The 22,789-nt window shown below is 43.2% G+C and overlaps 1 protein-coding gene across 2 annotated transcripts in view; it reads right to left on the minus strand.

Moving 5' to 3' along the window:
* The window catches only part of ATF6 (activating transcription factor 6), an 80,750-nt gene that overhangs the window by 10,585 nt on the left and 47,376 nt on the right, over positions 1–22,789 (minus strand). For both annotated transcript variants that reach the window (XM_030953106.1, XM_030953105.1), the window contains exon 15: positions 7,356–7,440. In XM_030953106.1, the coding sequence (XP_030808966.1) occupies positions 7,356–7,440 (85 nt within the window). The remainder of the gene's footprint in view (positions 1–7,355; positions 7,441–22,789) is intronic.

Here is a 22,789-nt window from a genome sequence, read left to right on the forward strand (position 1 = left end):
ATTTACAGCTTTCATGTGCGAGTCCTACTCTGATACAGGGGTGCCTCCTTTCCCTTGGAGAGGGGCAGCTGGGGCTGGCAGCCATTTCTTCATCCACATTCACCCAGAAGGTGTTTGTGCTAGACAGGGATATGGCACAGCCTGCTCCTCTGGAGCTGCTACAGACTCAGGCAGGATGGAGTGAGATGATTTACTTTATGAAGTGGGGAATGAGCAAAAATGTCCTTCAGGAACTCAGGATGTGTTTTTCAAATAGTTTCCAAGGCCAGAAGATGCCCCGGAAGCACAGCAGGAAGCAGCAGGGGTGAGGTGGGCTGTATCAAGAGGTGAGGGAAGCGCAGCCTGCAGGACAGACCCAGGATCTGAGGAGCAGGGAAAAGCCTCCCAGCCCTGCTGGCAGGAGTCTCCTTAGAGACTAACCCAAACATTCCAACAGGCCCTCTCAGACTGTTTTCACCAGTCTCTAGGTTTACTCCAGCGATGTTCTCAAGACAGAACTCATAAATGTGAACCTCCTCTACCAGCTCTGTTGCAGCTTTTCATGTTTTTACAGGGTGAGCTCATTACGGGTAATTATGCTTCAGATCACTGCAGAAATAGAGAGTTACCAGAGCTGGCCCACCTATCACAAACATAAAACTGTTTGCCACCTCTAATTTCACACCAAGAGGAACTATATAATCCTGAATTTACAACATCTGAAGATATATTAAAGCAGATTGGCTGGGCTGGAGGCTAGAATTACAACATGCTGTGCATAGCACAACATAGCCATGATGGCAACAGCAACCTCACAGATTGGGGTGAAAGTTCCCTCTTTGCTTTGCAGCACAGCTCTCAGCACAGCGAGCCTTGGAAGAGCACACGCCCACAGCAGCATCAGCATGCAGGGCTACCAAACATCCAGGAGACACACACATGCTCATTTCAAACCAACTCTGCAACTCCACACTGGCATCCGTGCTGTCAGCCTACGGCACGGGCTTCTTTTTAATTATACTTTGTGTATTTTACAGAAGTGTATCATTCCTATGGGAAAAAAAATCTGCTGGCAAAAAAAACTCGACACTGGCATTGGAAACACTAAATACAAAGTCCAATTAATTTATTACTGATTCTCTGCCCCCTTGGCAAACAGTGTGTTCCCAGCACAATGCCATCTGCAGCAGTACCCTGTCTGCACAGGGAGCACCAGGCACGCTGGGGCTCGGCCTGCTCTAGCAAAATCCATGAGATACTCTTTTCTGTATTCATTAAGGGGCAAAAGGCACTGAAGATCCTCTGAAATAACCTTCCTGTTCTTTTGAATGCATAAAAATAGATTACTCATTTAGTAATTTAGGTAAACAGCTCATTATGAAAATTCATTAGGGAATAAGCCTTCATGATTTCATTTCTTGTTCGTTTCCTGTCTAAATAAATAAACATGAACTCAAGTGACACAGATTCCATTACTTTTGTGCACAGATTCCTGAATGCTTTCTTTCTTACTTTTTAAAATAATTTAATCTCCTTTCTGTCAAAGACAACGTATTAACAAACATGGCTGGGGAGACCAAAGCCTTTCAAAGGTAACAGTTGAAAACTTCTATTTAGGATTTAATCTAGGCAATGATCAATTCTGATTCAAAGAAATGCAGGAAAGTTTGAAGAATATTTTGTTTTGACAAACTGCACTTCTACATGACTTTGACAACAGAAACGTGAATAGCAGCATCTTACAAGATTATTAAAATCTGTTGTTAAAATTTCTTGTTAAACAATGTTCTGCCATCATTTCAATCCTGACCTCTGCAGCACAGCTTTACAAGAGCACGGGAGCAGAAGTACATCTCTGACATTGGCAAATCCTCCCAATTACAGAAGAATCACAGTAACGGTGCTGGCCCATGGCTGCACACAGGACACTGCAGGCTCTCCCTCTGTCCCAGCCCAGGCGCAGGAATCAGCTGCTGCAGTGAGGTCTAATCACGGCTCTGACTCTTCCTTCCTCAGACTTCACCAAACGACTTTTATTCCTCAACTGGCAGCTCAAGAAGCAAAAGAATGGCAGTTACAAAATGACCAGAATGACAGCATTGGAGACATTGTTAGATGTATTTCCCTACATCCTGTTTGGAGAACTTGATGGACTCCTGGGGGACTTTCCTGTAAAACCTCAGCAGTCACCCTTCCTTCATCTCACATCTAGGTTCTAATCCCACATACACAACTTCTGGAGTCTTCTGGTCACACACCACAGCTTGTAAGGCTGTGCTGAGTTCTCAGCACCTTCTGTTAAATGCAGATAAAAAGCAGAAACACTGAGGGAAGTATCTCTATATCTCATGCTTGTGTAGCCAAGAGATGCGTCCCCTATACCTGGTAGAGTGGCATGAGCTTCCCAGCCTGGTGCCAAGGACAGCAGCTGTGAGAGGGAGCCATGGGCACCATGACTTGGCTTTTAGGCACAGGGAGAACGATGAGGGACAACAGCTATGGATAGCAGGGACCATCACCCTCCTGGAAACTGCTCTGGAGCTATCCAAAGCAAGAAAGAGGCTTCCCAAAATGTCAAGCAGTAACCTTCAGGGAAGACAGCTGCTGTTCGGTCAGATACATGCTATTTTAGACCTTCCTCAATGACTGACTGCGAATTCTGTTTCTTGCTCTGAAAAAAGGACACACATCTTTTGTTTGCTTGACCCTGAAAGGCAGAGGAAGTTGAAGACTTTATTTATTCAACCCTAAGACATGGGAACTTACAGACCATTGTCACTTCCCAAAGAGCTTTTGTTTTTATTTTCCTCCTCAGTCTGTGTGGGTTCTGTTTGCCTTACAGATTTTTCATAGACAGTTTGCTACCAGTCTGGGACATCTGTGACTTGCTTGCACATGGTGGCAGTTGAAAGGAGGTTCTTTGTAGCTGCAATGCAAATAATTATGCTGCTTGATGGCAGAAATCACTCCAGTTTTGATCAAAAAGCCTTACCACTACATTTGTTTTCCACCTTTTTAATTAGAACGTATATTATTTCAGAGCACTTTTGAAGTCTGTTACCTCAGTATGATGATGGATGGCAAGAAGGAAAGCTGATGGAACTGCTCATGAATCAGAAATTGGCTAACACAACAGAGCACATGGACTCTGCTGAAGTCAGCACTCCATTCCATTTCTGCCTTTGGGAGATTATTTTGCTGTTGGATTTCATAAGAAAAGCAACCCTTAGGAGAAGAGGGCTCCTTAAGAAGGTTAAGGAGGGTCAGGTTATCGAGGGTCACACAAACAGCTATCTCAAAGGCAGACTGAAGACAAGCCCCACTGGGCTTCATCAGACTAAGGGCCTATGCAGAATATTTATAAAAAATTCAAAACTCTCTCTGTCATGGCTGCTAATTCCAAGAAAATGCGCCTTAGATTTCACCAGGGACTTTCTCATCAGGTCTCTCACTTTTGTTTTCGCCTAGAGCGCAGACACCAACCCCCAGTGAATGATGGAAAAACTTTCACATATAGGGGAACTGTTTTGCACAGGGATCCTAAGAAGAAAAAAGGCCTTTTTAGTCTCTGTGTTGCTGCTAAGGAGAGTACACAGCTGTACAGACACCTAGAGCTGCTCCTACCAAGAGCAAGTGCAAGCTGTGAGAGTCCGTCACCTAATCCCAGGGAGAACTGCATTGCTGAAAGGGGCTTCTTGGGCCAAACACTGAAGTGGCTCTCTGGCACTGCCTGTCCTTGCTCCTGTGTGCTGCACAGAGCAGCAGTCCTGCTGGGCTGTGCTGGGCTGCAGAGCTGCAGGCATGCTGCAAACACAGAAGGCTTGTGCTCAGGGTGGGCAGAGTGGCTCAGCTACACTGTTCTCTATAGGTCACTTGGATCCAAAGATCCATGTTGCAACATGCTGCAGTTAAATAAATAGAGGGCTCATGGCAGATGGTTTCACTTAAACTTCAAGAAAGGCACCGCCTATATGTCAATTTGGAATTGGTGTAATGAGCCAACAACATTCTGAATTAAAATAAAAGCAAATTTAGGAATGAAACCTACTGGAGACTTAACTGGTCTCAAGTGCATAGTTAGATTTCTAAAATAATAGCTGCAATCCAGCATAACAAACATGACTTGCTTGAAAACAAAAGCCTGAGTTTAACTGTAGATTGCAGTTCGTTTTCATTCCCATGAGAAACTGCAAGATATTTCTTCTTGGAGTAACTTCTCAGGAAGGCACACCAATGGTGCCTCCAAAACCACACAGAGTTGGACTAGGACTCCCCAGTTCTGCGTTTTTCCTTCCAGGTTTACCAATGCTGAGGCCCTTAGGCACCATCAGGCAGATTTTCTGTGAGTACTGCATGTGGTCACTGGGCAGAGGCAGGTCAGAATTGAGCATGGCTGGCTGCAGGGGCCAAGGGCAGAGCTGCACCATGGGACAGCAGCCAGCAGGGACACGGCACAAGGGCAAAGGACTGCTAGAGCATCTGGAGAGGCAGCAAAGGAAGAGCTGCCAGCAAGCATTGATTGTAAACTGGGGGATGGCCTAGCAAGCTTGGAAAGGGGCTATGACCAGGGAGGAAGAAGGAAAAGGGAGTAGGAGGTGGAGGATTATCATGTAACAATGTATAACAAGTTCCTATACTTAAAAAAAATTAAACTTACACAGATTTAACATATCTTAAGATACTAAACATATTTAAATAGGCGAATATGTTTCTGTGCACCCGGACAGTGAGGATCTGGTTCTATCCCAATGCTCTCTGAGGGGCGTGGGTGATTCAGGCTGACTGTGAGAAGGAGCACACGGCACGTTAACAAGGTAATGGCTGTTTTTACTCTTTTCCAGCATACAGCAACTGAATACTTGAAAGCAAGTTTTCATCTGGAAAATTAATAACATACTGCTATTGCCTTGTACAAGATCTCCTTTTAAACTTCGATCTTACTGACTGCACACATGTGCACGTGCACATCAATTACAAGATTGTCTCTTGACAGCACAAGGACTGCCACCTTCCTCCCAGAAAAACTCTTCAGGCTGTAACCTTGACTCTGCTTTGTACACTTGTGAAAACTGCCAGATTAGTCTTGCAGAGCCAGGTAGGACAGCAGTGGACAACTCATTCCTCTCTGTACTCATTGTCCATACCTGTTCTCTGTCCCTGCAGCCAGCGGTGGGAATGGCTCAAGCCAGCTAAAGGCAGTCTCTAGTGGGCCTCAGAAGGCACCAGAACATTCTAAGTGTGACCAGAAAAGGATGACTGTCTGCTGGGAAAAGACTGTCCAAGTAGTTTAAAGGGTTGGTTCTCAACTGCCCTGTCAAGTATTTCATCTTTGGAAACAGTGTCATAGGTAAACTTTAGTGCACAATGCAAGTGATCACAAGCAAGTGATGAAGTTCTGAAAAAACTTCAAAACAAAGACCGCTTCATTTGTATTCCTGTCATCTCCTCTGCCAGGGTTGTGGCAGTAAAAAAGAAGGGCAAGGAAGTGGCAGTAGAAAAGGTTTCCCTTTTTGCACAGAGATCTGGCTGAGGCACAAGGAAACAGGGTACAAGTTCTTACACTGAAAGTTTTGCCAATTTCTCCAAAGGAGACTCGTCCTTTTCCAGCAGCCAACTCTCTGCAGGTGCACAAAGAATTAAGGTGGGCTTAAAAGAACAGCAGACAGCTGGGAGGAAAGCTCTGCTGTCACCTAACTCCCAGATGCTTGTGCAGATCAACTCCAGTCCCCACAGAGGCAGAAAAGGGTGGAGAAGCTATTTTCTCAAAGGATAGAAATGGGTTCTTCTCCAGACAGAACAGTTTAGGGAATCATTTGCTGTGGTTATCAATAGTCAAACTGAAAATCAATCCAAGTTATCTACTGTCTTGTAACTTTTTCCCAACACCTGGCTGGGTGTCACAGAGGAATCCATGTTTGATGCTGTTGTTTACTTAATGCTATTCTTGTGTCTCATCTGTTTCGACATCTCTGCCCAAATCCCTGGACATTTTTTTTATTTCCTGGATTATGCTGATGTTCCAAAGAAACAATGCCGAAGAACTGATGAAAATATAATTTCACAATGTTTCATTATTTATGGATAAGATTTGTCACTGGATTCTGATGCGTATTTTCCAAATTATTTTTACTCCAGCAAATGAAAAGTTATTTCAAGTAAAAACAGGACTCAGTAAAATGTTAAGAAGAAATAATGTGTAATTTAGAAATAGTGTTTGTACTTCAGTGATAAAGTGCCCACTTGCATGTGGGCAGGTCAGCCAGAAAAGGATTTTTGTAACAGACATAAAAAGGGAGTTTCAGGCAGATAAATGCCAAAAATAATTTTGATATATCTAATAAAAATTCCCCTAGGATAGCTGTACAGATTATCACACTCGGCTGTACTGCATGGGAAAGTGCAATTATTAAAATGCTGAAAGCCTGAACTGATTCTTTTTTTCTTAGTTTATGGAAATTCGCATCAGCAGATAATGTTTTCAGCATGCTGGGATTTAACAATAACATTTGGGCTTATGATTCACATGTACTGTAAAAGACAGATGTTTTAAAAAAGCATTATGTGCACAGTTGTTCAGAAAGTGAAGTTTACACTGCTCCAGGGTTCTCAATGCCTTTGATGAGTGTGGCAGTGTGGCAGTGACCCTGTGTCCCAAGCATGTCCCACCCTGGCAATTCCTCACCATCTGAATTCATGATATATTTGTGCAGGTCATGTCCTGTCTCTCATGTGGGACTGAAATGCTGACCCAGAATATTTCTGTGCACTAATAAGCCCGTGCCCCAGTGCAAAGCTGTTTTCTCTGCTGTCCTGCAGCACAGTAACATGATGATTATTAATCCTGACCAGGCAGTGCTGAGAGGTCCCACTCACACTGAGTGTTGTATAACAGCGTGGTAAACAGCTGAGGAGGGTCAGGGAAGGCAGTCAGCATCCTAATAAACCAGCAAAGCCAAGGAATTTGCCCTGCTAAGCAAGCGTAGGAGGAACCCAAACGAGGAGATGAGGACAGTCTCCATGGGCTCTGTGAGCCACCAAGTTAGAGAGGTTAAATCCCATTCATGTAACCCTTAATCAGCTGGGTACAAATCACCAGGACTGGATGGCACCCTCCCCGTCCTCAAAGGAGCCAGAATGCACAACTGCTGGCCAAGTCCCCACCTCCCCTCAAAGTCTGGGTGACCAAGCATGGGAGATTTGCCAGTACTCCAGCTCCAGCGGGGACCCTGGCAACTAAACCCCAGTAATGATCAGTTTGACTTCTTTTGCAAAGCTGTAATGACAGACATTTGGCCTAAGATTGCTTTTCATGTATGAGTCAGTCACATCTCTTTGAAACTGTTCTCTTATCGTTCCCTTACTTCTTTTGCACTTACCATTGATGTTTACAGCTGGCAGCACTATAGACATCTTTGGTCTCCTGGTCTTGTTATGTGTGGTGGCTGGCAGTAGCAGGTGGTCCTGGAAAACAGCAGAAAAGATGTGTTAAATCTACTCTCAAAGCACAGAGCTGGGAAAACGACTTTCCACTCTCTCTTACTGGCATTCCACACTGTACTGTTTACAACAGCTCAGAAAATTCATATTGTTGAGGGAGTCTTCCAAAAGTCACAGCAATTGCTCATGCTGTGTAACCAAGAAGAAATCCCTATTGCATGCAACAAATATGAAAAAGCCTTGATCATGTGGAAAGAGATGCAAACTACTATTAAGCCCTCCTTCAACAGAGTGCTTATGTATATGATTAAAGTAATTTAACTTGACTTCAATGATATTTAAACATATGTTTAAGGACCTTGCTGAATTGAAGCTTTTACTTGCACAGCTGTTTACTTTCTATGCAAGTCGTCTTGCTCTGTGAAGCTCTAGACCACATGCCTTGTGCAGCAGGACTGCACTGCTCAGAGCTGGGCTGGGGTGTGAAACACAAGCTCTGCTGACAACACCTTCCAGGGAAGTTGGATGGTGAAGCTGTGCTTTAGTATCTGATCTTTCCTGGGCGCTGCTGTAAGGCAGCAGAAACTGCCCTGGCCTGCAAGGAGAAACACAGCCTTTCTCCAGGGCTCTTGTGCTGCTGCTGAACTCAAGCTGCTCAACCTGCAGCCTGGAAAAATATGGTTCTTCCCTTATCAATGGAACTTAAAAGCTGTGGTCCAGGCATCTCCCATATTATTAAGCCAGTCTGATGCTCTCCTTTCACGCTTTCCCATGCTTTTCCCATACAAACATCTCATAATTCTGGGCAAGGTTATCTTTTTGGCAAAGTGAATTAGACTTCCTTCAGGATACATTAATTTATTAATGTCAGGGTAACTGTAATTTTGCCATTTAAAAATATAAACATTACAGTGTTATATGCAAGATTTGGGGAACTGAGTTGCACACAAAGTTAGGTGTCAAATACGTCAAGATATTCTGTAGATACATTGCAGAAATACCACTTTCTTTCTCTTTTTTTCCCCATCAAAAATTTCCCTCCCCCAAAACACTAAATGACTGACCATGAGAAGAAAACATTAAATAAATGTCTGCAAAAAACATCTTGGTAACCAAAATTATAAAACCACTCTGGTATAATTCTCAGATCACGTATGTAATTCCCATTTCACTTCTGAACTGCTTAAGATTAAGAAAACATTCACTAAGACGATGAACCTTACATAAAAACTCTTCTTGAAATCCAACGTTCCCAAAGGAACAGGCCTAAGATGTCCATTAAATTACATTTTGTAACAATGCCCTTGCCACTATTTGATGACTATTTTTAGCAGACCTTAAAAATGCTTATACTGTTTGGTTTTTTCCTTTTTCAATGCTTCTGAGAGTCCATCACTACCTACCAAACCACAAGTACTGCACAGATGATCACCTGAGAGTCATTACAAGTAGCAACTGCTTTTTGCTAACTAATCTGAAGACTGGTGCATTAATCTATGCTGCCTTATAATGGCACCTTTATTTACTGTATGTATAAATTGTATTAAGAGTTACCACAAGGATTTTGCAGTTGCATTCAAACCTGCTTTGGAGTTGCTGCACAAGCTCCCAGTGATTCAACAGGAACTCTGGAGAAAACAGACAAACAAAAAGCTCTAAACCCAGACTGCCACCAGGAGCTAATGTGCAAGATGCACCCATTGTCTGGAAGCTACCCATCTACGAAGAGACATTTTATAAATCTGGAATTGGTGAAATGTATCCATCTCTCGAATCATCTTTATCTTTCATATGCATTGTGGCAATCAGTGCAAACTTGCAAAGTTACCTAACTACCCTCATACGTCACTGAAGTTGAAGGGTATGCTGTAGAATATCAGATATCCTGACCACAGTTAGCCACCCACAGCATTCTCAAGCCCAAAATTCTTCAAGCAGTCCAAACTTTTTATTTGAAAGCAAAACAAAATAAATTCTATGCCACAGAAATGAATGTACAGATTAGTGATTTGGAAGATATCAGACATTTAGAAGCACTGTTTGAATGCATTTCTAAAATGTCACGTGCCATTCTGAAGGATGCTGAATTGCATCCCAGAAGGGGCTGTCACACTCATCCCTAATTTTAAACCGTAGACAAAAAAAACCCCAAAACAAACCTAAATTAAAATATTGTTTGTGATATTAACACATGGTATAAAACTGAAAATGAATAAAAGCAAAATTTGCAAGTCAGCATCTGGCTCAGGAGCATGAGTGTCAACCAGAGGCAGAATAAATCAGAACTATTACCCAACAACAGATGGCTTTGGCTTGGAGCAGGAGCTGCACTTAGATGACAGTTTAAACAGACTAAGCAGACCTGAGACTGCTGGCAGAATGACTGGAAAAATATCAGCCTGGAAAGAATATTTCAAATGAGATCCTTGCTTCAGCATTCTCATTTTTCTTTTGATCATCTCTGCAGTTCTGTGATACTGAAGCCAGATGACATGGACAGACAGATATAGACACAGATACAAAAAATCCAGCCATGAACACGTTACCTTAATTCAGTTAAGTCTCAACAACACATGGGACTGCAATAAGGATTCTGAGGTTTCTTGTGTATCAGATCAGTGTTATCAGGGCTCCAGCAGGGATAAAGCTTTAGAGCCTCATGTATCTCTAACCCCACAGCCAAATGGCAATGGAAATTCTGTCCCACTGTGCTAGAATATTCCAAAAATACTGCTGCTCCTGCAGCTTCAGCCTCAGTCTGTGATACGTGGTTTGGTACCCAAAGTCCCTCCTACCTAGCTGCATGAAAATATGGAGGCGTTTTAGCTTTCGTTTTCTCTTTGTTGTTAAAAAAATTGGCTTTAACTCTCATAGTTTTAAGGATATAAACAAAACATCATCACTGCATACCATGAAGCTTCATTAAACAGAGGGAAAAATGCTAGGCATGGTTTTTTTTAAATTTAATTTTGTTTCTTAAACTACCATCACCTCTAATCTGGACTCTTGGCTTTTAAATTAACAGAACTGGCAATAGTGCTTGTTTTGGCTTTTGCAATGCATATCCCATCAGGCACAGCACCTCCCAGGGAGCAGTCCTGCACCTCCTCCATTCCTGCTTCATTGTGAGACAGAAACACACAGGAATTAACCCTCACAGTATGCCCACGACAGAGGAAAATATTCCAGGGACTGTTTGGAGGAGTGGGGCAGCATTTCAGAGAAGCTCATGTGACACAGGACACAAAGGAGAGGATTTCCAGCCCCGCAAGGCGCTGCACTCTCAGCATGAGCTGTCCTTCCTGCTGTCCCAGGGGTTTCTCTCTGTCAAATCAATTCCCCTAGATTTTTCTTACCTTCTTAGTTGCTGTGCTTAGGTATGGATAAGTATTTTTCAAAAGGCTTTTCTGAGGTCTTAATTAAGGACTCTTGATTGAGATGTGCTTTGTTAGAGCATATTTAGCACATCTGCCTGTGTGAACACTGCTGGTCACGCTGCTGCCGAGGCTCGGGCCCCTCCGGGGGGCTTGGACCATGTACCCTGCAAAGTACAGATGTGATCCATGTGGGAGCCAAGGCTCCAGGAACACAGCCCCCGCCCCACTTCCCACAAAGACTTTGTCAAGATGTCCCAGCGAGCCCTGCTCTTCGTTAAGAGCTCCATCTCTGACAAACCTTTTGCAAAAACAAGGGACATTTGTTGCTCTACAGCAATAAAAGCTCAGAGGAGACTGGATTAAAATACCGAAGGAAAACTTTAATGTGCTATTCTGGTAATTTGCCTTGACGAGGAGATTTGATCTTTACCATGGCCTTGGAGACTGCTCTGTGCTAGAATGTTGCAACCAAGGCAGTTGCCAGGGTAGAAGGGGCAACAGGAGCCAGGCATGCCAAAGGGCACTCTGCCACTCTGTCCAACAGCTTCCCAAGGCTTTTTACAGCAAACAAACACTGGAGCTGGGCATTTTTTCATCTCCGTTTATGACTAAGAAGTCTCCCAGGGAATTGTGCGCCTCAACCTCTTCCAGCCTGAATCTTCCTGCTGTGGTTCCAGGACCACATTACAGCCACTGCCGACCCAGGCTGAGCTGATGCCTCAGGTTTTAGCTTTTATATTTTTCATATTCTGTGCTGCTTTAGTGTGTAGTTCTGAGCTTCCTCTCTTCACAGAGTAGCTAGACAAAACAATTCCTTCCCTAGCTTGGGACCAAGGAGAAACACCCAAATCTCAGGCCCAAGAGCATAAACAACATGGACTGAAGAGAGAAAAACAAGAAGGAGGGGACTGCTAACCCTAAAGCTGGAATTGGACAATTAACTGCAAGATGCAAATGGAGCAGAACTTATAAAAGTGAGAGACCCTGTGACTGGTTGTGCATTTTGTGACCATTTTGGTTCATCTTGGGTGCAGTCCTGGCTGGGCTCTTGTGCTGCCCAAGGTGGATCCATTGAGGCCTTTAATAAATCCCTGCTTTATTCTTTAACTCTGTCCAGCCTCTGTTCTAGCTCAGCCTTCACAAGGCATCAGAGGAGCTCCCCACATCCTACGGAGGGGCTGTTTTTCTTAATGGCACAACTTTTGGCAGTTTTCAACACCTCCTGACAGCTTAAAACCTTATCTGTTCACTATCTGACCACACCTAGTGAGTGACAGAAAACAAGTGCTTTTTTGATCATACAAAAATTGTGCATCAAATCCATGCACTGTCTTTTGACCCTATTTTTTCTGAACATCTTCAGAGATTTTGAGTCTGACATAACACTGGACCTTCTTTACAGGTATGCTTTTGACAGTACAAAGGATCTGCAACAAAAATATGCTCTCCCAGGCCCAATACTGCATGCCACTTCAGAGACTGATTCATAGTACCAATACTCCAAGGAGCTAGACTTCTTAAACCCCTGGGTTGACAGAGCCCCTGAGCCAGTTTTTTTCCCACAGACTACAGATTTGACACTTTAAAATTTCAGGATCATTGTTTCCAGCTTTTTGCTGTTACCAGAGATGTGATGTGTCTGTCCTGTTCTACACAGGCCACTGACCTGGCCCTGAGCAGCATCCCAGCCTTTGGCACACAACTCCTGGCCAAGAAATGGTACCTGAGAACTTCATTCTCAGGAATGCAGGGCTGGATGTCAGCAGCTCTCCCAACACGAAAGGAGGCTGTTCCCCAGGGAAGAGAACTCACCAATGTGCACTCAGAGCCAAGAGGCTGATTCTCATCTACCCCAGCAGCTCCCAACAGTGCAAAGCACAGAGCTGGATGTAAATGGGAGTCGGGCCTTGGCATTTCTGGTTTCCTCTTGCATTTCAAAAAGGACATGTATGAAAGTTTACAAATTTGTAGAGGAAATGGCTGTATATTTTCATTATTGATTCACTTGGGAGACGGCAGCCATACAGTGCCCTGAGGTTACACCACAGTGGATGCAGCACTGGTCCATCTGAAAATGCCAGAAGTTCCTGAAACACTGTCTTCACCATCAGTGGATGTTAAACTGGGCAGAAATGCAGAGGGGAGGGTGCCTCTGGAAACATTTCTGACCCTTATATCTGAAAAGCATAGGGATGCTGTTGAGAATAGAAAAAAAAAGGAAAAAAAAAAGAGAGGAAACCAATTAAAACCTCTGCACAAACTGTGACTCATCGCCACCACTCTAGCTCATCATACCATAACTTAGTAAAGCTGGCTTGTTTTTAAAGTTGATCTGTTGAGTTTTTTTGTTTGGTTGGTTTCTGAGGTTTTCTTTAAAGGTAGACCTTAGAAATCCAAGGAGATTTACTTACCTCATCATGGCTCCTTACAGGGAATCCATGACATGAAGAGTGTGGGAGCAGGTGAAAAATGGGATAATGACTGCAAGGAACCCACAGAAAACCCACAATAAAATTTCACAAGGTGTCAGCCTCTCTGCAGCAGCTCTTGGCAGCACATCCTGAGAGCAGCTTTACCACTTTAACAATGCCATTTAACTTAATTTGAAGTTGTACCAGTTCTACCTATGTTAACCTTGTGTTAGCCAGCACACATTTACACAGTTTGAGTTTGTAGCACATTTAAAGAAGAGAGTTTGTAATTGAGAATTCAACCCCTAATCACAGCATCTAACTACTTTTCTAGGTTTTAAGGGATGGGGAGAAGATTGTCCCAGAACAAGAAAGCTCCAAAAAGTAGTGGGAATAGAGATTGTTTTTCTGCTTTCATTTTTGCCAGAATTATTCCTTTTCACCCCATTGCTGTTTCAATCCCTGTATTTCTGTGCACAGGTGGTTTTTACAGCCTATTCTTTGCACACAGTGATGGAATGAAGTGATGAGATATGATTTTTAATTTAAGTGTTTTACCAGAAATAGCTCAATCCCACAGTCAATAAAATGTCCTCTAGTGTAAGATTACACCTTTCTGCCATTCCCAGACAAATTTTCATAAATAAAACCTAACTGCACTTTGGAACAACTTCTAGTCACTGTCCTGGCAGAAGAAGGAGTTGCTATCCAGTTTAGCTCCCACATGAGAGACCTTTTAATGAAGAAGTCTTTAGTGCCTTTTATTGTAAATTGTGCTACTGCCAGATGTGATATGGGCTGGACTCCAAAAGCAAACTACCTGGAAAGCACCTCACTGTGACTCAGAGGGCCTTGTGAAAATCCCAGAGACCTCAGAGGAATGGAAAATTCACTCTGTCACAGCTTCCTTCAGAGGAGTTTCCCCCTCCGTCCAAAGGCAGCACTGCTGCTTGTCCACAAGCAGGGCTCAGCTTTGCAGAGTTTTCTCTGTGTAAAGGAGAACCAGCAGCAAAGGATCTCTCCTGGAATAAGAACCTGAAAGGTTATGGAGACTACTAAGGATAACAGAGGCCTGCTGGCTTCACAAACATGCAAAGCATTGTGGAGGTGCACAAGAGGCAGCTGTAAAGCAGGTGTATAGAGGTGAAAAATACTGACATACTGCTCAGTTTTTCTATTTTCATGGTTTATAATTCCTTTGTTCAACATACAAGGCCAAAGAGGAGGAATTATGTCTTAAGATAACACTGAAATATGCTGGTAATCAGGTATCTATAGACTCTACCTCGTGGGCCTCTGGGAAGGCACCATGTCTCGCTCCTCCAGTGGAGGAGTGGAACACGAGTGTGCTTCCAAAGACAAGCTCATCAACCTGTCCTACTGAAACACCTATCTTCACCCTGTTAAAGTGACACCAGAGCAGCAAAATTACCAGCTCTCTCAAGCTTCCTGTTCCTCTGCAAATCCCTCATTCTGGAATTACCCGAGATGAACCTGCCGCATTTCTATCCAAGCTATTTCAGTATCATTTTTGACTTGCAAGACATCCAAAAAAAGAAGCACATCATCCTTGCCCTGTGAATAGGGAATGTCCCAGGAAACCATAGTTTGCAGAAGCTTGAATGGAGCACACGAGTGCCAGTCCAATTGCAAGGGAGAATGAGGTGAAGGAACCCCATTTGGACTTTATTTCTCTGATAAATGTATTTTTCCTTGTAGTTTTGTCCTTTTTGATTTGAATAGGAAGGGAAAACGCCATGTTACCACGGAGGGCACAGGACAGAGACTGGACAGAAATCCTGCCAATTAAACTTGCCTGCAGAACTGCTCTGCAGGGCCAAAAGTAAAGAACAATGCATGCATTTGCCATGATGTAATTTTGGTTTGGCAGCAGATTAAAAAAAAAATTCCTAAATGCAAAGTAAGAGGATGTGAGGGACAGAATTCTATGTCTAAGTGAACAGTTTTGGTTAAAATCGTATAGGAGGTTCTAAAGCATTCTTAAAAATGCTATGGTAATTTCTGTGTGTGTTATTTGTGGAAATTATCTGCATTTCAAAACAAACTGGAAAAGGTATGACTTCTGTGCCTCAGAGAAGGAAAGAGAATCCCAGCTTGTACTGGTGGGAAAGTTTCTCCTTTATGTTTGATAAGGATCAGATTTTCTTCTAAAGGCTCTCTCAATCTAACCAGCATCATAAAATTACAAATGTTTGCTTCAAATTGTTTGAAAATTATGTTTCTCTGCCATTTTCTGTCCTTCCCAGAGGCTAAAGAAGCACAGAAATGCAGTTCATCTGTAACTCCCAGCCAAGTCTGTCAACTGTCTTTGCAGATTTTACAAAGTTGTAAGACCCAAAAGGAATTAATTGTTTTATTACTATTATCCATAAAAAGAAATACTCCTCCTTCTATAATTCACTGCAGCAGAGCTCTGCTTTTGCATAGCATCTGCAGGCTATTAGTTTTGCAACTGCAATCTGTAATTGCAAAAACATGTAATTTAGATAGGGCATGTGAATGCAGTCCAGTAAAACCAAAAAGGATATAGTCCAGATTCTCTGCTTCTCTCACAAAACACTAACTGAAAGTTTCTATACTTGTCAGCATGACCTCAGGTCTTCTACAGAAGAGAAATCCTGGATTCCCAGAATTGCTGCTCTGCTGGAGACTGCCCCAAAAAGCACACACAACTCCAACTGTAGAGGAGAATGCTCCCATCAGCAGACATGGCTTTTCTGCAGTTCTGCCTTTTGCAGCCCAGCCACACGGCACAGAGGTAGCCAGTGCACAAAACCAGTGCAGTTCCATGGGCACACTCCTTAGAGGGGAGTGGGATCTCTTCAGATCCCATTCCCATGAAACAGAAGCTGCATGGCTAAAGAGAAATTGATGCCAGGCTTTCTCCAAATGCTGGCTCAACGTAACACTGCACTCCCAAATCCGTTTGCTAATACAGCTGTCCTCTGCTTTCTCTTCCAGCTGACTTCAAAGGACAGTGAAGTACTAGAACACTTTGATCTCACTTTGTGGTGAGATCATCCTGAGAGCTCTTCAGAGCCCACTTGACAATGCCACAGCCTACTCACTGTCAGCAACAGCCTTCTTCCACACAGGAGGCTGGACCAGAGCGCTCTTCTAAGCAGCACTTCCAGGATCCATAAAGACCTCTTGAAAATCTGTCAAGACCATACTTCTACCTTGTCTTTTCCCTGACTTGCTGACCTCTCAAGGAAAGACTGTGTGAGAAAGATGTTGATAGCAATCAGGGTTAAATACACACGAGAAACATTCAGGAATAGCTACAAAAGCTCAGGAAAGGTCACACAGCCTGTGACTGAATGCTCTTCTGGCAGAACAATTTCATTTCAAGGCAGGAGAAAGGATGCTTTCTTACAGTACAAAAATGCCCACACATGCAGGCAGCTGGGGATTCAAGAGAACTTTAAAATCCTAATCAGAAACAACTGCTAAGTAGAGTCAAGACTTCAATTTTTTTAAAATCAAGGCAATTAATTTGATCACAGTGTGTTCAGTCCTACAACACATATGGCACAAGAGCCAGCTCTAATCTGAAATTACTGTCCTCTTGCCTTCTGCAGCACCAGAAAGAACTTAAACCTCCCATTCAAGCTCCACACTATGCAAGACAGCTGCAAGCCAAGAAGTAGAGCACTTGCAGTTGTCAATGCAGCAGACTGGGCATCTCAGACAGCTCAGCTAAGGAAGCTGAGACAGTCAGAATTTGGACACAAGATGCAGGATTCAATCTGAAGGGCAACTTTTATTAAGTGGAACCAAGCATGTTCCCATGCAAAGAAAAACATTATATATATTACTGGTGTACAGGTGAATATACATTTAAAGCTTTGAGTAAAAATACTACTAGACTGCAAAACTTCATTTTACAGAAGCTGTTAATTATTCTAAAAAGTGTGCACAATAGGCACATTTGGCACAACAGGACCCAACTGTTCATTAGCCCAAAATCTGAGCACACACAGATGCATCCTTGAGTTGAACACCTGGGATTTACCTTAAGATATGTTTTACTGTCTGCAGAGAGAACATACATGTCCTTTGCAGTCAAGATATCAGGTACTGGATTCAGATCTGGTTTGAGGGAACAAAAAGACAACTGCAGCTTACATCTCACAGTCATTGTGACTTTCTCCCTTTCCTGATCCATCCAGGATCTGTGATTGTTGTCAACTTGCTGGAAATATATTCACTGAGAGGGGTAAACAAACAAATTGAAAGCATGGCTAATGACAAGAGAGAATAAATTAAGTCTAAATTAAACTCAGATCAAACCCACTGGGAGCCAAACTCCGGGTGCTCCTCTCTCCTCTCCCTGCTGGGACAGCCCCAGCTTGCTGCTGCTTGCTCTTGAGTGCCTGTCCTGGTTTCAACTAGGAGAGACTTATTTTTCTTCTTAGCAGCTGGCACAGTGGCTGTTTTGAATTCATGTTGACAACACACCAGGTTTTTGGCTGTTGCTAAGAGTTTACCCCAAATCAAGGACTTCTGGCTCTGGCATGCTCTGCCAGCGAGCAGGGGCACTGCTGGGAGCCTGGACAGCTGACCCAAACTGGACAAAGGCACATCCCACACCACACAATGCTGTGTGCAGTACACAAACTGGGGAGAACCAGCCAGGATTGCTTCTTGGGACAGGCTGGGCATCAGTCAGTAGGCGGTGAGCAACTATACTGTGCATCATTTGCTCCTCTCCTCTCTCTCCTTTTCATTATAGTTGTTACCACTTTTATAATAATATTTATTTTATTTTAATTATTAAACTGTTTTTATTTTACAAGGTGTACTTTTTTTTTCTCCAATTCTCCTCCCCACTGGTGGGGAGACAGGGCATGAACAAGTGGCTGCATGGTTCTTATTTACTGGATGGGGTTAACCCATGGTACTGCCCAAGAGCAGACAGTGGCAGCTTGATTCACATCTGCAGCCAGAGAGATGCTGCTTCTGAGAGCACAGCAGATGTACAGGAAATTAGTAACAAATCTTTCCTAATTGTGGAAGTTGCATCAATTACACAGAAATACATCAGAGGACTGGAAAGTCTGGGTTAGAAGTGTTTGCTGTCCCTCAAATTCTTGGAAAAAGCAACTGACCGTGAGCTAAGTTTCTGGGGATCTCCTCCTCCCCCCATCCTTTAGCCTCATATGCCAGGGTACCTGAATCTCTCTCTAAACCTCTATGAAGTTAACTCCGATGAGATGGAGGTAATCACCTCCCAAGCAGCAGCAAGAAATGATGTTTCACGTCACCATGATGGTGGTCACAGGCAGAAAGCGGTTTTATAAACAGAGGCAGTACTTTTACTAAACTGCCTTTGACCTGGTTTAAAAATACACATCTCATTTGCATTGTCAGTACCGGCTGTGTAAAGCAGCTTTGAAAGCACCTTTTTATGGAACCTGAAGAACTGGGTCCTCTGATTTCACTGCTGAAAGCAGTTTCTCCTTCCTTGCAAATCATGCCAAAGCTGAATAAAAGAATACCTTTTAATAATCACCCACAATGCAAATGCCACTGCCAAGCCCCCAAGAACAGAGCAACACGGCACATAAGAAACACATGGAGAAAACCCAGAAATAAACACTCTTCTCAGTCACCAGTCGGTTGCATTTTTGCCTGAACCCCCCAGCTTTACTCAGAGCTCTGCAATGACTTCAGCTCAGAGCTGGGGGGGTCTCTGCACATCCTGGCAGCAGGGACAGGCAGAGTTCTTGGGCTGCCATGGTTGGGCAGTGGTCTGGCACACTCCGGCCATGGCTGGGGCTCCAAAGCCAAACTACCTTCTGTTTCCCTCAAAATGCTGGTGCACAGACAACATGGTTTGAATATCAGGATGTAGTGGGCTGAATCCAAACTCGATGGCAGCATTTTAAGCCGCGCAATGTGTATTACATTACAGCTGCTTGTTGGAAAGATGTTACTCATCCTGCAGATCCTAGGCCATCTGTATGGCTAAGGATTCATCAACTATTAATAGCTTCTTCTAATTAAAGAGATATTCAATATAATAATGTTAAAGAAGTTATTGCCTCTGTTAGTAATAATCTCAGTTAAGAGAGTATGAAGATGAAGCTCTCTTTATTTTTTTGCCTATTGGTTTGTATTTAGCCCAGCCCAATGAGCTTCCTTCTTTTCACATTTGTAACTAAGTTTCACTTCTAGGTTTCACTTCTAAATCTCAATTCTGAGTCCAGATTTTTTGCAAAACATCTGCTCTGTTTGAATTTCTAGTCTTGCTGAGGAACGCATAAATCAGTTTTTAGAAACAGAGATCATTTTATAAGTGAAAAAGTACTATAATAAATCAGCATTTTTCCCTAAAAAGAACCCCTCAAACCAAAACAAGAAAACAATCTGATGGAAAATGGTCTTAAAAGCATATATAAGGTACAGGACTAACTCTTACTTGGAAGCAAAAAGGATGCCTGATATTGAGGATTCTTCATTAATCACCCCTGAGCTACCTGAAGTGCCCTTCCGAATGGCTGGGCATAGCCTGAGCAATCTGATCCCCATGACCACCTAAAACAGGAGGGTCCCTTCTCCTTCCCTGCCAGCCTCTGGCAATTGTCAGACTCTCCTGAAAGTGCCCACAAGCCCTCAGGCTGTTTTCCCATCCAGATAATAAAATAAAATGGCCCAAAGAGAGACCGGAGTACTCAGAGCCAAGGAACTGGCATGGACAACAGGAACCCTCCTTTCTCGTGCTGACAAACCATGAGAATGACTCACTGGTCTGTACCCTTAGAAAGGCCTGGGATCTGCTCATTTAGCTAGGGGAGAAAATAAATCATCCAATTTTGAACAGTTTAGAGTACTACAGTGCTGTACAAGCCATCACACAAGCCACCTGCACTTGACCATTGTACAGCTGGTAGAAAACGGCAGTTTCCACAAAAAAGCTTTCTTGTGTGACAATAGCTTACTTTGATCCTGCTCTGAAGCCTGAGAATGCATAAACAGAGGTGTGAACTGGTGCATGAGCACCACACTCCTTGTCCATCTCCTGACACCATGTGAGTAACTGCCTGTCTGCCACAGCAACTGAATTAGCAAGATCACAGGCACCAGATTAGATAAAAGAGAGGGAAAGGTCAGCTTTGGGAAGATGAAAACGTGGGGATGCTTGCTTGCACGCCACTCAGAAGACATCAGGCTATTGCTTTCAGGCTGGGCCTGTCTCTCTTCCTGCAGAGTAATATGTTTTCTTCTATCACTACTTGCCAGCTCTGCACCACATTTAGAACATAATAGCTTGAGCAAATAAAAGCCTTTCATCTCCCAACTCAGGGTGAGATTAATTTTTTCCAGGTTTAGCTCTCTCACAGAGTTGTCTGGGCTCCTTTTAAAACTTACAGAAGGAAAGGCACCTCTGGAAAGAAATCCAGTCCATGGAATGGTAGGTGTTTGGGATAGGTGGGGAAAATTGAGAAGAGCTTTTCTGCCTCCATTTAGCAGAAAAGAAGCCTTGAGTGGTGCCTGGTAGTCCATAAAGTAGCAACAGCAATCTGTGAAATTTTTTAAGAAAGAAAGGCAGATGCAAAGAAATTAAGAAAGAAAAACAGAAGTATGAGAGGAACACTGCAAATTAAGCAAACTTAAGCCTTTATCAGTCCGTCTCTCACTTGACATGTGCCAGCAGCATCCAGAACTACAGTAAAGGCTTTTGCCTTCAACAGTTCTAATTAGGTACATTTTACTAGTGGAAGAAGAAGTCTTGAGTTAATTTCCACATTTTCTACAAACATCCTGTGATGCAACCATATCAGAGAACCACAGAAGCTCTGTTTTCATAAATGTGGGTTTTAAAAATGAAATGCTCCATTCACAACATTTCACCAAGCCACTGAAGTTTTCAGCTTTTTTATTTCAAAATACAGGGGACTTTCAGGTCAAAGAAACCTCTACCAGAATTCTAATCACAGAACAAAGATGTGAGGAATGATGCCTGAAAGGTTTTAGATGAGTATATATCAGTGTCCTCTTAGACACTGAGGGTACAAATACTATGGCAAAATAATTGATTTCACTACATGGATAGCATCAATTGCATGGGCACTTTTATAATCACCTAAATTATGCTTCCAACATGAACCCCCCTCTTTTCTTATTACTGTACTGGTTTTAATTCTACACAAAACAACTGAACATCTTGGACTCATGATGACTTCTGCAAATTATCAGAGGTACTGAGCACCCTGAAGGCACCAATCCAAATCTTCTCTTCTAGCTGGAGGGCAACTCAGATTGCCATTAATCAGTTTAATATGTGTAGTCACTACTTTCTTCATTACCTAAACTCATCAACAAAAATACCTTATCATGCTCTTAATGTGCAGGTCTACAGCAGAGCAAGAGCCTGAGGCTACTTCCTCCTGCTGGATGTGCTCCCTTTCACTTCCATTCCCTCCTGCCCTCTGAACCTCTCGTGGCTCTGCAGAGCTATGCCTGACCCACACAAAGGCAGTGTGAACTCCAGGCAGCCCCCAGGCTGCAGATCATTCCCCTCTGTCCCTGTGATCCCACACAGATCTGTTTGTAAGCACACCAAGAGCATACGCAGCCCTGTAACAACTGCACGTGCCATTACTGGGAGGGAAACCCAGACCAGGAGCACAGTAACACATCCTCTGATGGGCCAGATTCAACACTATAACTTCCTACAAGCCCATGCAGCTGCACCAAGGCTTTGTCAGGGCATTTTCAATCAGAAAAAGCACTGCAAGCAGCTAGAGGTGATTTGTAACAGAACTGGACAGAAGGTGCCACAGCTGAGGTACAGGGCTCTGGTTTTTGTCTTTCAGTGCACACTAGTCTTGTTCTAAGATGCCTGTTTCCTAGGAGAATTAAGGTACCGGAAGTGACTTTTATAAACAAACAGGTAAACTCTCAAGTCAACCATCAAGATTTGGAGAGACTAAGTCATAAGGGTATCAATTTTGATTGATGTGAAGAGGTTCTACTCTGCTGGACAGTGCTGGTTAGAACTGCCAGGAGAGCAGAGGAGGGATGAAGTGCTGTAGGGAATTAAATGATCATTATTCGAGAACTTACAGGAGGTCAGGTTCTTCTCTCTGGCCTATCCTGCACTCTTTACAGGCACATGTGTGCATGACAATGAGATTAAGGGACAGACATGCTTTTTACATGCATTTCTTACATCCCTTTGACAAGTGCCATGCTGTGGGCAATATCCTCCTCCTGGACTGCCATACCAAGCCAACACCAACCAACTCTACCCTGAAATGGAAATACCCTGTCACAACATTGCCATTTACCCAGCTGGCTTCACACCCTTTTTTCAGCATTGGCAGTACCACACCTGTGTTTAGCCTTAACCTAAAGTTTCCTTCTAGTTGTGTAAATGTAGTTCTTTACACTTTCTTTCAACCTCCTAGAGCTGCAGTTACCTGATTTTGCCAAAATTTTACACCAAGAAAATGGCTGCATCTGTTGCTTTTCTCCAAATGACAGCATGTTGATGTCTACCTTCATTTTTGTACATGTTTCCCTATGTTGCCACTTCGGAAATTGAGTGGGAAGAAG

Source organism: Camarhynchus parvulus, chromosome 8 (assembly GCF_901933205.1).
Source record: "Camarhynchus parvulus chromosome 8, STF_HiC, whole genome shotgun sequence".
NCBI classification, from domain to species: domain Eukaryota; kingdom Metazoa; phylum Chordata; class Aves; order Passeriformes; family Thraupidae; genus Camarhynchus; species Camarhynchus parvulus.